We start from the raw sequence: 13,120 nt of genomic DNA, 5'->3' as shown, positions 1-13,120 counted from the left end.
GGTTCTAGTATTCATGCTATTCATCATCTCATATCCTACCTTTTGATCTGTATTCTCCTTGGCACGCTTATGCCTTTCAGAGACTTTCCTTGCACAAGGGAAAGGAACAACAAAATTGTTCAGAGTTATAGCGAACTAGGAAGTACCCTGGGCTAGGATTTTGTCCGAGCCTTGCCGCTAACTGTTATAGGATCTTGGATAAGTCCTTCAGCCCTTATGGAACTTGGTTTCATTAAATATTGATGTGGTTTGGGGACATACTTTTGATGGTTGTCAGCTGCTGTCTAAAATTGGTTTTGGTCCTTATTGAACCCAGAATATTCTGAGGTATTGTGTTCATGTATGTGTGTGAATTTTACCAAGTCCTTCTTAAAAGCTATGTTATTTTTTTCTTTTAAAGAGGAGTAAGATCAAACGTTATTTGATTCTTTGGCTTCCAGTTAGTTGTGGCTTAATTCTAGCTGGCATGACATGTTTCTAAGCTACAGATCTGATCTGACTGTACACATGCTCATTGCCTGGAAGATCAAGTCCAAATACTAACATAGTATTTAGGACCCTTTATAATGTGAACTACTCTACTTTTCCAGATTCTTCTCCCATTTTCTCACATATACCATATTCTTTGGCCATACCTAGCAATTTCCCCTCTGGATGCTCTGTTGGTACCCCTTCCTTTGCATCTGCTGTTACCTCTGCCTAAAATGTCCTTCTGCCCCTTTTGTGTGGTGAACTTATTCTTTAAGAATGCTACTCACATTCTGACATCTTTGCTAGCTTGTCTGGGCACATGTAACCAATTTCCTCCATCTTCCTCTGGGACTTTGTACATGCCTCTGCAATAGAACTTAACCACAATTAGCATATGTGATAATATCATTCATTCAGCAACTCTTTTTTTTTTTTTTTTTTTTTTTCCAGCAACTCTTTTTATTGTATACCTTTCATGATCTCTTCCAGGTCTGAGTTTATATGCGTTTTAAGGTGGAGTAACTTTCCTGTGAAACTAGAGGTTAGAGGCTTTCTAAGAATGACATAAGTGCTTTCAGTCTGCAGGTCATTGCTGTTTTACTTGGAATTGATAGAAAACAATTTTGGGATTGGATTGGATTCTGGCAGTGTTCGTGTTGTGTCCTTTGGAAGTATTCTACACAGTGTTGGGGAATTATCCAGCATTCTTTTCTCTCCTCTGACTTGAAGTCCATTGGTAAACAGTGCTGATTTTTTAAAAACACCTTTGGGCAAGTAGGAGAGCTCTGAAAGATGATGTTTGAAGCTAAGTGTTGAATTTCAATTAAACAAGCATTTGCCAAACATATGCTTTGAGTAAACAGCCATGCTAGACAGTATAGGAAAGAGCAAGAGAGGAGTGAGAAATAGTTTTGCCCTCAGGGAGCAGTCAGACAAATTGGGGAATTTGTGGCAGTGCTAGATTTGAAAATAGCTCCATTGGGTTTCTGATTTTTTTTTTTTTGAGTGTCTAGACATTAACAGCAATAGAGGCAGTATTCCTCTTATGTAGAGGATAATGCTGATATAAAGATAATTTCTCTTTCTCTAGTTTGTAAAGATGAAAACACATATCAAAAGGTTCCAATGTGTTTGTCTCAACTAACTCACTCTGTCTTCTCACTGTCTTTTTTGGACCTGAGTTATCAGAATATTTTACACAATCCTTTCAAAATATTGATGAGTTTTCCAGAAGCTTATTTCCAAATTTAAATAGTCCTTTTATATTACAACCTTAATTCAAGGCTAATTCTTTGTCTTCAGACAACTTTACAGAGTTTACTTTTGGAATAAAAAATTTCCTGTGGAGCTGACATTTCTAATGTTGGAGAATGTGTGAGTTTAGGAATTTTGTTTTAGAACTGGAGTTTTCTTGAGTTTGTGTACCTGTAATTTAACATCTGTGGGGTTTTTTCTTTGTTTTTTCAATCCCAGGTACAAGACCCAGTGATTCTAAAGTTGTCTCTGTATTCTTGGGAATACTCATGCTGTTGCTTGACTGAGTGGAACTTCATTATTTACTTCAGTCCCACGTAAATCACACGATATCCTATAGTTGCAGGCTTTAGAAAGGAAAGGTAGATACAAAGGAAATAGCATTTATTGAGCACCTATTCAGCACCAGCCCCTCTGCTGGCTGCTTTTCATGTTAATTTATTTTAGATCCTTACAACTACTCTATGTACTAGGTATTATTTTCGTATTTCAGATGAAGATATTAAGACTCGCAAGGGTACAGTAATTTTGTCCAAGTAGATATAATTGATAAGTAGAGAATTCAAACCCAGGTCTATATAACTTAAAAGCCTATGTTCTTCACACCATAATTTTTCCTTGAAAGCACATGGATTCAGTAGACTTGAATGAGGGTATGAATTCATGAGTATGTCACACAACTTTCCTGGACCTTAGTATAGTTAGTTTAGCTATTCAGAGCAACGGTTTGAAATCAGACTTCCAGAGTATGAATCCCAGCTCTGTCATTTCCAAGCTGTGTGACCTTGGGCATGGCATTTGACCTCTCTGAGCCTCAGGTTCTCACTGTACAGTATGGCTATTATTATGGCTAGTAATAATACCTCATAGGGTTGTGTGAGGATTACTTGAGATAATGAAGGTAAGATGTTATTAATGTGATCATATGACTTCTATTTGGTACCCCCTCCCAGTTCTAATATCTAATATTCTGAGTTTCTAAATACAAACCAATAGCAAAAGTAGGAGGAGTCATGTTAGTATGTTCAGTCCCCCAGATTTTGTGCAAGGCTGGCGAGCGTGGTGGTTAAGAGCACAAGCTCTAGGCTCAGCTTACCAGGTTCAGGTCTGGACCTGGCCATTCAGTTCAGTGAGATGATATGGGTAGAGTGCTTTCAGAACTGTGCCTCAAGTGTCAGCCCTTTGTTGCATATCTTTTTCTCTCTACAAGTAAAGGTAAATGTGCTTTTTAAAGAAAACTCCCTTATTTTGCAGGGAGGGGACAAAGAATGAGGGAGCTCTTGGAAACAGTATTTCCTGATTCTTTTTTCATTATAAAAGTAATATAGAAATGGAAATAAAAACAAAAGTAAACAAATGGGACCTAATGAAACTTAAAAGCTTTTGCACAGCAAAGGAAAACATAAACAAGATGAAAAGACAACCTCAGAATGGGAGAAAATATTTGCAAATGAAGCAACTGATAAAAGGATTAATCTCCAAAATTTACAAGCAGCTCAATATCAAAAAAACAAACAACCCAATCCAAAAATGGGCAGAAGACCTAAACAGACATTTCTCCAAAGAAGATATACAGATTGCCAACAAACACATGAAAAGATGCTCAACATCACTAATCATTAGAGAAATGCAAATCAAAACTACAATGCGGTATCACCTCACACCGGTCAGAATGGCCATCATCAAAAAATCTACAAACAATAAATGCTGGAGAGGGTGTGGAGAAAAGGGAACCCTCTTGCACTGTTGGTGGGAATGTAAATTGATACAGCCACTATGGAGAACAGTGTGGAGGTTCCTTAAAAAACTAAAAATAGAACTACCATATGATCCAGCAATCCCACTGCTGGGCATATACCCTGAGAAAACCATAATTCAAAAAGAGTCATGTACCACAATGTTCCTTGCAGCTCTGTTGACAATAGCCAGGACATGGAAGCACCTAAGTGTCCATCAACAGATGAATGGATAAAAGAAGATGTGGCACATATATACAATGGAATATTACTCAGCCATAAAAAGAAATGAAACTGAGTTGTTGTTGTTTTTTTTAAGATTTTCTTTTTTTTTTTTTTAAATTAATTAATTTATTTTTGACTGTGTTGTGTCTTCGTTTCTGTGCTAAGGCTTTCTCTAGCTGCAGCAAGCAGGGGCCACTCTTCATCGTGGTGCGCGGGCCTCTCACTGTCTCGGCCTCTCTTGTTGCAGAGCACAGGCTCCAGACGCGCAGGCTCAGTAATTGTGGCTCACGGGCCTAGTTTCTCTGCGGCATGTGGGGTCTTCCCAGACCAGGGCTCGAACCCGTGTCCCCTGCATTGGCAGGCAGACTCTCAACCACTGCGCCACTAGGGAAGCCCGAAACTGAGTTATTTGTAGTGAGGTGGATGGACCTAGAGACTTATACAGAGTGAAATAAGTCAGGAGGAGAAAAACAAATACCGCATGCTAACACATATATATGGAATCTTAAAAAAAAAAAAGTTTTTGAAGAACCTAGGGGCAGGACAGGAATAAAGACGCAGACATAGAGAATGGACTTGAGGACACAGGGAAGGGGGAGGGTAAGCTAGGACGAAGTGAGAGAGTGGCGTGGACTTATATATACTACCAAATGTAAAATAGATAGCTAGTGGGAAGCAGCTGCACAGCACAGGGAGATCAGCTCGGTGCTTTGTGACCACCTAGAGGGGTGGGATAAGGAGGGTGGGAGGGAGAAACAAGAGGGAGGGGATATGGGGATATATGTATATGTATGGCTGATTCATTTTGTTATAAAGCAGAAACTAACACACCATTGTAAAGCAATTATACTCCAATAAAGATGTTATTAAAAAAATAATATAAAATCTGTGGGGGGAGTTTCCTTATTTTCTTTTTTCAATCCTAGAAATTTCAAGTGGATTATTTAGAAGATCCAGCTTTACGGGTAGATGACTGTATTTTGTAATGTGATTTGGGATCCTTCAGGCTAACATTTTGCCTTAAAATTAGTTTCACAGTCTGCCATAGTGTCTGAAATTCTATCACAGGTCTCTAAGAGGCATACCATAAACCCTTAGGTAACCAGATTACTTGAAGGTTAGCTAGTACAAGGCCCAGTGAAGACACAGGGATGTGTTGAAGGATAGAACAGAAGGTGTGCAATAAGGACAGAAGGTTTTCGGTCCCTGTAGTGTTTGCCCTGCCTATAAACAGAGTGATTGAGGAAGTGAAAAAAGGAGTGAGTGTAACACCTGTGGTCAGAGCCGAATTGATAGTGGAAGGTACCTGATGTGAAGTTCAGACACAGGAACAGGACTGGCAGATTTCCCGGGTCATTTTAATGGTTGTCCGACTTGATTGAGAATTCTGGGCCTTCTCGCTGCTAATTCTGTACACATGAGCAGGGGAGAGTCTGGTTTGTGTAAAGGGAAGCAGGGATAGTCATTTCCGGCACAGCACTAGGACCTTGCAGTCGCTATGCTTCCTCTGCCTTCAAGAAGTTTCAGACTCAGGTGTGTTGACACTTTCCTGGGTATAATAGCGATGTAAAGGAATAAGACACTTGCTGTTTCGATCAGAGAGGTAAGGCCTGTGACTGCCAGTTGCCACGAAAGTGGCAAGGGCCCAGCGCTTTCAAAGAGAGGCCCCGATGCTGTGGGGGCTGGAGGGAGAGGATGACAGTCTGAAGGGAGTGCTCAATGTGGTTCTGCCGTTACCATCACCAAGGAGACTTTGAACTTAGGTGGCCTTTTCAGGGTTTTGAGTAGAGGCATGATGGGGTGAGAGCTCAGCTCTAGGAAGATGGTGTAGTCTAAGTTGCAAGAGTGACTAGAAGAGGCAGAGAGCCCAGATAGGACAGCGGTCTGGACAAGGCTTGCGAAAGGACAGGTGGCTGATAAGAGGCTTTGGGAAGGAGCAGAAAGAGGATGTAAGGAAGAATTCCTCACAATTGTGGAATCTGCCAGAAGTTGGGACTTTGGGAAAGATTCCACTGTTCTCCAAGGCATTGTACCTGGAAGATGGGGCCAGTGGCAGTGTTCGCAATGGTAGTAGTTAGCTCAGGAAAGGAGCCTTGTGGGGGAAATGATGAATAATTTATTTCCAGTAGGTCCTCTAGTGGAGATACGAGAGAACTGGAAAAGTAGGATGATAACGGTTACCTCCTGTTACACCCTCTTCCATCAGGATGGCGAAGGACAGAAATGGCCCTAAAATTGTCATCAGTTTGATTTTGGTTTTGCATTGCTAGAAGTGAGTGGCAGCATGAAGTGGTAAAAAGAACTCCAGATTAGGAGACAGAAGCTTTTTGCTGTAGGACCCAGACTTAGACTAATGAGCTCTCTGGCTTTGGACACACCACAGCCGGTGGGCCTTGATATTCTCATGAAAAATGAGGTGGGGAGCAGTGGGGAAAGCAAATACATAGGTCTGCCTAAGGCCTTCCAGTGCCAAAATTCAGTGATTCTGAGTGTCCTGAGATGTTCAGTGATGTGTGGTTTTTATATATAATAATTTCTGGATGAGAGTTGGAAAACTGAAGGATTCAAGTTTTATATTTTTTTCTACCTTCTTTAGTGTTTAACAATTATTTATTGAGCATTCTTCTAGGTGTTTGGAAGTGAACAGAACAATACTGTAAATTTTTTTTTTTTGCTCTTATGCTTACATTCTCTAGTGGCTACTCATCAAACATGGCCACTTTGATGCTGTAATGGCTAAATGTTTACACAAGTCATACCACACACTACACATTAATTAGGCAGCCACTGTGTGCAAAGTACTGTTAGATATTTCATATGCAGATTATATCCCTATAGATTTTCTGTTTGAAAAATAACAGCCATCCTTGCTTTGCATAGGAGTGCAGGACTGTAAAAATGACCATTCAAGCTGAAACCGTACAGAGTGATCTTAATAATCAATGGGAAAAATTACAATTATTCTGTGACTTAAAATTTTTTATCGAAGAATTAAAAACTCACTGTTGATTACAATTGTATAGGAAAACAAAAAAATAGTAAAATTAAGACTTATTTAGCACGCTGTAACATAAATTAGAAACACTGTGAGTTAAAGTGTTTATTTCTCTGTAACAAACTTACTAAGAGCGGTTTGAACAAAGCTTGTTGCATCTTTTCCATCTTTGTCATACTCCTTCCTAAATGTGGATCAGCTTCCAACATTCTATCCTTTGTGCTTTCAGTGTTGTGAAGTGTATCAGAGTTCCTTTAAAGTGAAGTTTTTTGTCAGCATCACTTCCTCTGGGACATTGTCATCCTTTTCATCACAGCCACATTCTTCAGTTATGTTGATGAGTTGACCTTCACTAAATTCCTCTGGCTGCGAATCCAGCGTCTCCAGAAGAGCACGGCAGTGCCGGCATCCCCACAGCCAGCTGTTTCTTCTACAGCCCCATTTGTGTTCCACGCAAACTTCATTTCCAGCGTTAACTTTCGTCTTAGTTTCTTTGCTGCTCTTTCATCTTTGTCAGTCAGTTCCCTGTTTTGATTATTTATTTTTATAAAATGTCACGTGGATTTTGTCACTGGGAGACTAACAACACAACTAAACACTTTGTTGTCTGTGTGTGAACTGAATAACGGAGGTGCAGTAACCAATTACTGACCTTGGGAGAAGTGATGCAGTCACTAATCATGATGCATTTCTATTATTTATGTGATGATTTGTGGACTAAAGTTAGCAGCGAGGGTTTGTTGTTTATGCAATTACACAGAGTAAATATGCCATGGTAACTGAAATTTGAACTCTGTTGTTGGGGGAATAGTGTCATTTAACCAAACTGTGGTAATAAATCTGTGCATAATAGAACAGTGCAAAGACAGGACTGCCGGTAATGCAAATGCTGCTGTTTCTCTTCGTTAGTAGAACAAACAAAAACATTAAGAAAAAATAAAATCCACAATATTGACTTGACTTTCACGTCAAACATAGCCTGGTCAGTTAATATGTAAGGTAGAGAACAGGAACTACATCCTGGGTTCCAGAAGAAAATGTTGAATCAAGCAGGAAGTGTACATGATTCTGTTTATATCTCACAGAGTTCTGAGGCAGGTGCATGGTGACCCTCATTTGACAGATGAGGTGGAAATTGTGTGATGCTAAGTAAGTTGAATTCAGTGGAAAGAGCGCAGGTTTTGAAATCATACCATTACATGAGTTATTTAGCCTCTCTGGGTCTTCATTTTCTCATCTCTAAAGTGGAGATACTATTGTACATCTTAGAATTGTTGGAGGGATCAAATGTAAAGAAGCTATTGCAGTGCCTGGCACATGTTAGGCATCCAATAGTTTCTTTACTTTCCAAACCTGAATTTCTCATTTAGATTTATGTCCCTCAGTTGTTTGGCATTTATTTTGTATTGTCCAATTTAATGCAAAAGGAATGATTTTGGAGTTAACACATCTGTCGTAACAATTTAAAAGCACGTGGTACGGATAATAAAAAAATGTAACCTGCTAGCCTCAGAAGTGGTTAATTTTAAAATGGTGACTTATGTAATTTCTCTCAGTAATATGTCATAATGCTCAGGAATGGTTATTTTAAATTTTAAGGTATAACTAGGTTTGTTTTGTTCTTAAAGGGATAGTTTAAAGGATGTTTGTTTTTAGAGCTTTTGACACAATTTTATTGCTGGGTCTCTCTCTACTACTTATTTTCTGAAGTGACCCTGGAAAGCGTAAAGTATCTCATTTTGTACACGGTATATTCCCTACAGACCCTTGCACACAACAGCTTGCTTCATTACACGTTACATTTTCTGATGAGGTTTCTTACCTTTTTACTTCTCCTATTAACTTTTTTTTTTTTAAGATAATGACGTTTTTAATGAAATGTGTTAGTTTGGTAAATTTCACTTTTAGATGCTTTTTTTCAGTAGTATTTTTCCAGTGAGTCAATCTGAGATGACAGACTCAGGCCATTTTGACTCTTTTCAGTAATGTAGAGAATGACCACCAATTGAAAATAAGTGGCTTAAAGGTTAATGTTAAGCCATCTCTGGAAGTGTACACCCCTTCTACCCTTTCTTACTTGCAACCCATTGTGCATAGCATTTGACTCTTACCTGTACAGGCTGTGGTGATGCAAATTTGTCACTTTTTTCTTTCCTCTAGCAACAGAGGAGAAGAAATCTCTAAAGCGAACTTTTCAGCAAATACAAGAGGAGGAGGATGACGACTACCCTGGAAGCTACTCTCCCCAAGATCCTTCTGCAGGACCCCTCTTGGTATGTCTTGACCCCCAGAGAGTAGGGCAGAGTGGCTTGAAGTGACCTCTAGTTGAAGATTCTGGCCACAGGGTGGCGCCAGTGACCAATAGTATGGAATCACCAGAGGGCAGCTCTTGGCACTGGGTGCAAGATCCACCTAATGAAACTTGCCAGACGGCAGGCTTGATTTTGTCTCTGCACGCCCTGAATCTGGGATGGACTTGTAAGAGTACTTGGATTTGGGTTTTTTCACTCCTAGAAATTGAAACTATTCTTTAAAAAAATAGACTTTTGTAAAGGGGTAATGTTACAAAGGCATTCAAAAGTCCTCTACCATCGCTTGTCTCCAATAGCATGGCTGTTTCTTATAAGTAAACAACATATTAGTTTCTAAGGACAGTCTGTGTAGCAGTAGCAAATTTACTACACTATAACCTATTTAAATATTAAAACAGGGAGCTAGCACTTATTGAGTTTTTAGCCGTGTATCTGCATTGTTTGACCCTTTGTGTAAGTTAGTTCATGAACTCTGTGTGGTTGGTTTTAGCTGTTTGTTTATGTAGTTATTCATTTACAGTCAAAGGAAGTGAGGCTCAAGGAGACAGATTAAGTAACTTGCCCAGTGTTCTAATTGAATCTGGGTCTGACTGACTGCAGAGCCCATGCTCTTTTCACTGAGTTGCACTGCCTCTCATTTTGCCTAAAACAGCTTTATTTTATTACACGTGGGAGTGTTTAAGGCTTGTGTAAATAGGAAGCATGTCTGATCTGTGTTACGTTAAAATGTTGAATTAGTCCGGGGGGTCAAATGAAAGCAGTGTTAGGCCATATATCTTTGCATTTAAAAACTTTCAAGAGAACAGCCTGAATTACCAACTTTCAGGATAACCTGACTACCATCTACATGGTAGCCTTAGGGTCATTATGGACTAGCTAACCTGTCAGCACCGTGTGTTTCCTGACAATTAAAAAAAACCCTTTCTGGTATTTACAGAAGATGCATTCTTGGTTTGCTCTTCTTGCTTTTCTTCCCTCTTTGTTTGTAACTAATGAGCTTGACACAGTTAATTTTGGGAGTGACTGCCCAAATCAAAAATGTCATCTTTGTGATATTCATTTTGTAGTGCAAATTCAAGAAAGAATTGAAGTTGGTAGTGTCATTTCATTTAATCAGTCAACACACAAATTGCTAAGCATTTGACATGTATACTTTTATTCTAAACTGGAGGCCATTCTGTACCAGCGATCATGCATCCTTTGAAACTAAACAGTATGAACCAGACTCCATTTTCTTAAGTTGCCAAAAACATGTTCTTTAAAAAAATTCTTTTTCACAGTTATGTAGAATTTCTTTTGTGTTCTACCATGGACTTAGAAAAATTATGTACATTCTCTTAGAATTTGTATCATTGACTTCAGTATACACTCTGGGATAAGAGCAATGATTTTTTTTTTTTTTTTTTTTTTTTTTTTTTTGTTGGGGGGTCTCTCACTTTTGTGGCCTCTCCCGTTGTGGAGCACAGGCTCCGGACGCGCAGGCTCAGCGGCCATGGCTCACGGGCCCAGCCGCCCCACGGCATGTGGGATCTTCCCGGACCGGGACACGAACCCGTGTCCCCTGCATCGGCAGGCGGACTCTCAACCACTGCGCCACCAGGGAAGCCCAGAGCAATGATTTTTTTAAACGTCAGGGATGATCATATTTAGAATTTGCCTCCACCTTGTTTAACTCCAGCTAAGTTTCTTTACACCCCATATCCCCATATGTCTTAATGGATAGTGTTGTTTGTGTTTTCATTGTACAGACTGAGGAACTAATCAAAGCTTTGCAGGACCTGGAAAATGCTGCATCAGGGGATGCTACTGTCCGACAGAAAATTGCTTCTTTACCCCAGGAAGTGCAAGATGTTTCTCTTTTGGAAAAAATAACAGGTGAGAAGGTAGTTTGGGTGAAAGATGAGAGGAGAGAGACATATCTCCAATGCATCAAACCCCAGGACATGCTTATGTCTGCAAATACAGACCTTCCACATGGTGTTGGGTTCTCTGTCATCTTGGGATTTGCAAACATAACTCACATGCTGAACAAAGAAGCTGCTGGAATAGTCCGAGCTTGAATAGTGACTCTAGGAATTATTTCAGAAATGCTAGCATGCCACAGCCTGTGGTACTCAGTACAAGTAAGGTCTTTTGAAACCACAGTGCAAATTATGTGTGCGGGGGGCAGTCGGGGGGAAGGCATTAAACTCATGACCCTTTCCAAAAAAAAAAAATTGTGATTCAGTGCTGTGACTTCTACATTGTCCACTGACATACCCCATAGGTGATAGTGCCTTCAGTGCCAAGAACTCCAGGTTTGTATTGTTAGTCATGTCATTTTGCCCTCTTGATGATCACCCCCAATTAAACAGGGAGGGGCAGTTGGCATTCTTCCCGCTTTATGCGTGGGCTGTTGAGAGGAAGGAGTGAAGTGCGAACTCTACATGTAGAGTATGCTCTGCGCCAGGTGCTTCTGCCAGCCTAGGCTGCAGAGCCTGTGTTCTTCCCGTTACAAAAGCTCGGACCTTTTGTTCCACTCTCGTCCGAGGGCCACCATTTTCTCCTTCCAGTCCCTTACCTTGGCTGCTTCACTCACTTCCTCCATATCCATTTAAAGGAAATCAAGGTTACTCATGAAATACTCCTTCACTCAACAGTCATTTGAGGCACCCCATGTGGCATCTGCTCTAGGGGCTGCACCCACATCCCATCACAGGTTAAGTGCCCCAAAGGAAAGGAAAGCCAGAGGTGTGGGGGTGGAGGCGGAGCCCTGATGAGATGGGCTTTGATCAGAGCCCCCCCCCCCCCCCCCCCCGGCCCCAGCCCCATGAAGAAGCAAGCTGTGAGGAGACCTAAGGGAAGGCAGTGCCCCCCAGGTGGAGGGAGCGGTACCCGGCAAGACCTTCAGGCAGGAGTGTGCTTAGTTGGAGAAGACAACACGGAGGCCTCTTGGGCTTGCTCTCTCTACTGCCACCATCCCTCACCCCAACAATTAAACCCACTGGATTTAACAGCCTGTCGATGCCACAGTCTGTCAATCTTTCCACCTTTTCCCAGCCTTTACTCCCCTTATGGCCTCGTTTTCTTCATTACTCAGCTTGGAGTTGTTACACTTAGAGTCTTTATAATCACTCTCTCACACACACCCTCAGTCCCCTTTGCTCTTTTTTCCCTTCACTCTAGTCTCGTGGCAAAAACCCAACTTTTCTCCTGGTTAAATCCAACTTTGTTGTTGTTATAAGGACCACCTCATTTATTCTTACTGTCAGAATCACAATCTGCAAAATTGGAAGCAAATTAATATAAAACTAGCAGTGTATATAATTTCATTTGTTTTCACTGACTTAAAGGATTTATATGGCTTTTAAAAATTATTTATTTATTTTGATTTTTAATTATGGTGAAATACATCTAACAAAATTCACCGTCTTAACCATTCTTAAGTGTGCCACTCAGAAGTGTTAAGTACATTCACGTTGTGCAACCAATTTCAAGAACTCTCTTCATCTTGCAGAACTGAAGCTCTATACCATTAAATAACAACTCATTTCCCCCACCCCAGCTCCTGGCGGTCACCGTTCACAACTGAATGTGGCTGGGCAAAACAAATAAACACTGGCTCACTTCTCTTCCTATTTCTGTGGATGAGCATGCTGTTTTCTAAAGCAGCCCCTCTGCCTGTTAGACCTATTCCTTCTCACCTACTCAAGAACACTGCTCCAACAATTCTCCCCTTTTCTCCTGCATCTCCAGTTTTTTTTTCCCCTTTACTGGATCATTCTCCATAGCATAAAAACGTGTATTTTTTTCCCCATTTGGGAAAAATTTTTTTCTTGACCCATATCTTCCTCCAGCTACCATCTCATTTCTCTGTTCTTTATAGCAAAACATTCTAATATAGATCGCCAGTGCTCATCTGTCTCCATCCGTGCCCCGTACCCCGCCCGCCTGCCCGTTTTCTTTTGGTTCCACATCACTGACTCTGCTCTTATTAGTGTTGCTGGTGACTTCCATATTGCTGAAATTCAGTGGTGAATTTTTTGCCCAATCTTAACTTGATCTCAGTAACATTTGGCCCAGTTGATCATTTCTTCTTCCTGAAAATACTTTCTCACTTGGTGTGGTAGACAGAATAATGATCCGCC

The 13,120-nt window shown here is 40.6% G+C and overlaps 1 protein-coding gene across 19 annotated transcripts in view; it reads left to right on the top strand.

The window, feature by feature from the left end:
* The window catches only part of RPRD1B (regulation of nuclear pre-mRNA domain containing 1B), a 77,624-nt gene that overhangs the window by 13,913 nt on the left and 50,591 nt on the right, over positions 1–13,120 (top strand). For all 19 annotated transcript variants that reach the window (XR_003427095.1, XR_003427094.1, XR_003427096.1 and 16 more), the window contains exons 4-5: positions 8,842–8,954; positions 10,742–10,868. Coding sequence is in view for 7 of the 19 variants with exons in the window: in XM_027078323.1 (XP_026934124.1) it covers positions 8,842–8,954; positions 10,742–10,868 (240 nt within the window). In the remaining 12 variants the exon portion in view is untranslated. The remainder of the gene's footprint in view (positions 1–8,841; positions 8,955–10,741; positions 10,869–13,120) is intronic.

Source organism: Aethalodelphis obliquidens, unplaced genomic scaffold, assembly GCF_003676395.1.
Source record: "Aethalodelphis obliquidens isolate GAN/ISIS:26980383/991018 unplaced genomic scaffold, ASM367639v1 scaffold42, whole genome shotgun sequence".
Lineage (NCBI taxonomy): Eukaryota > Metazoa > Chordata > Mammalia > Artiodactyla > Delphinidae > Aethalodelphis > Aethalodelphis obliquidens.
The sequence above is the reverse complement of the archived record's forward strand: the minus strand, read 5'-3'. Positions and strand labels throughout refer to the sequence as shown.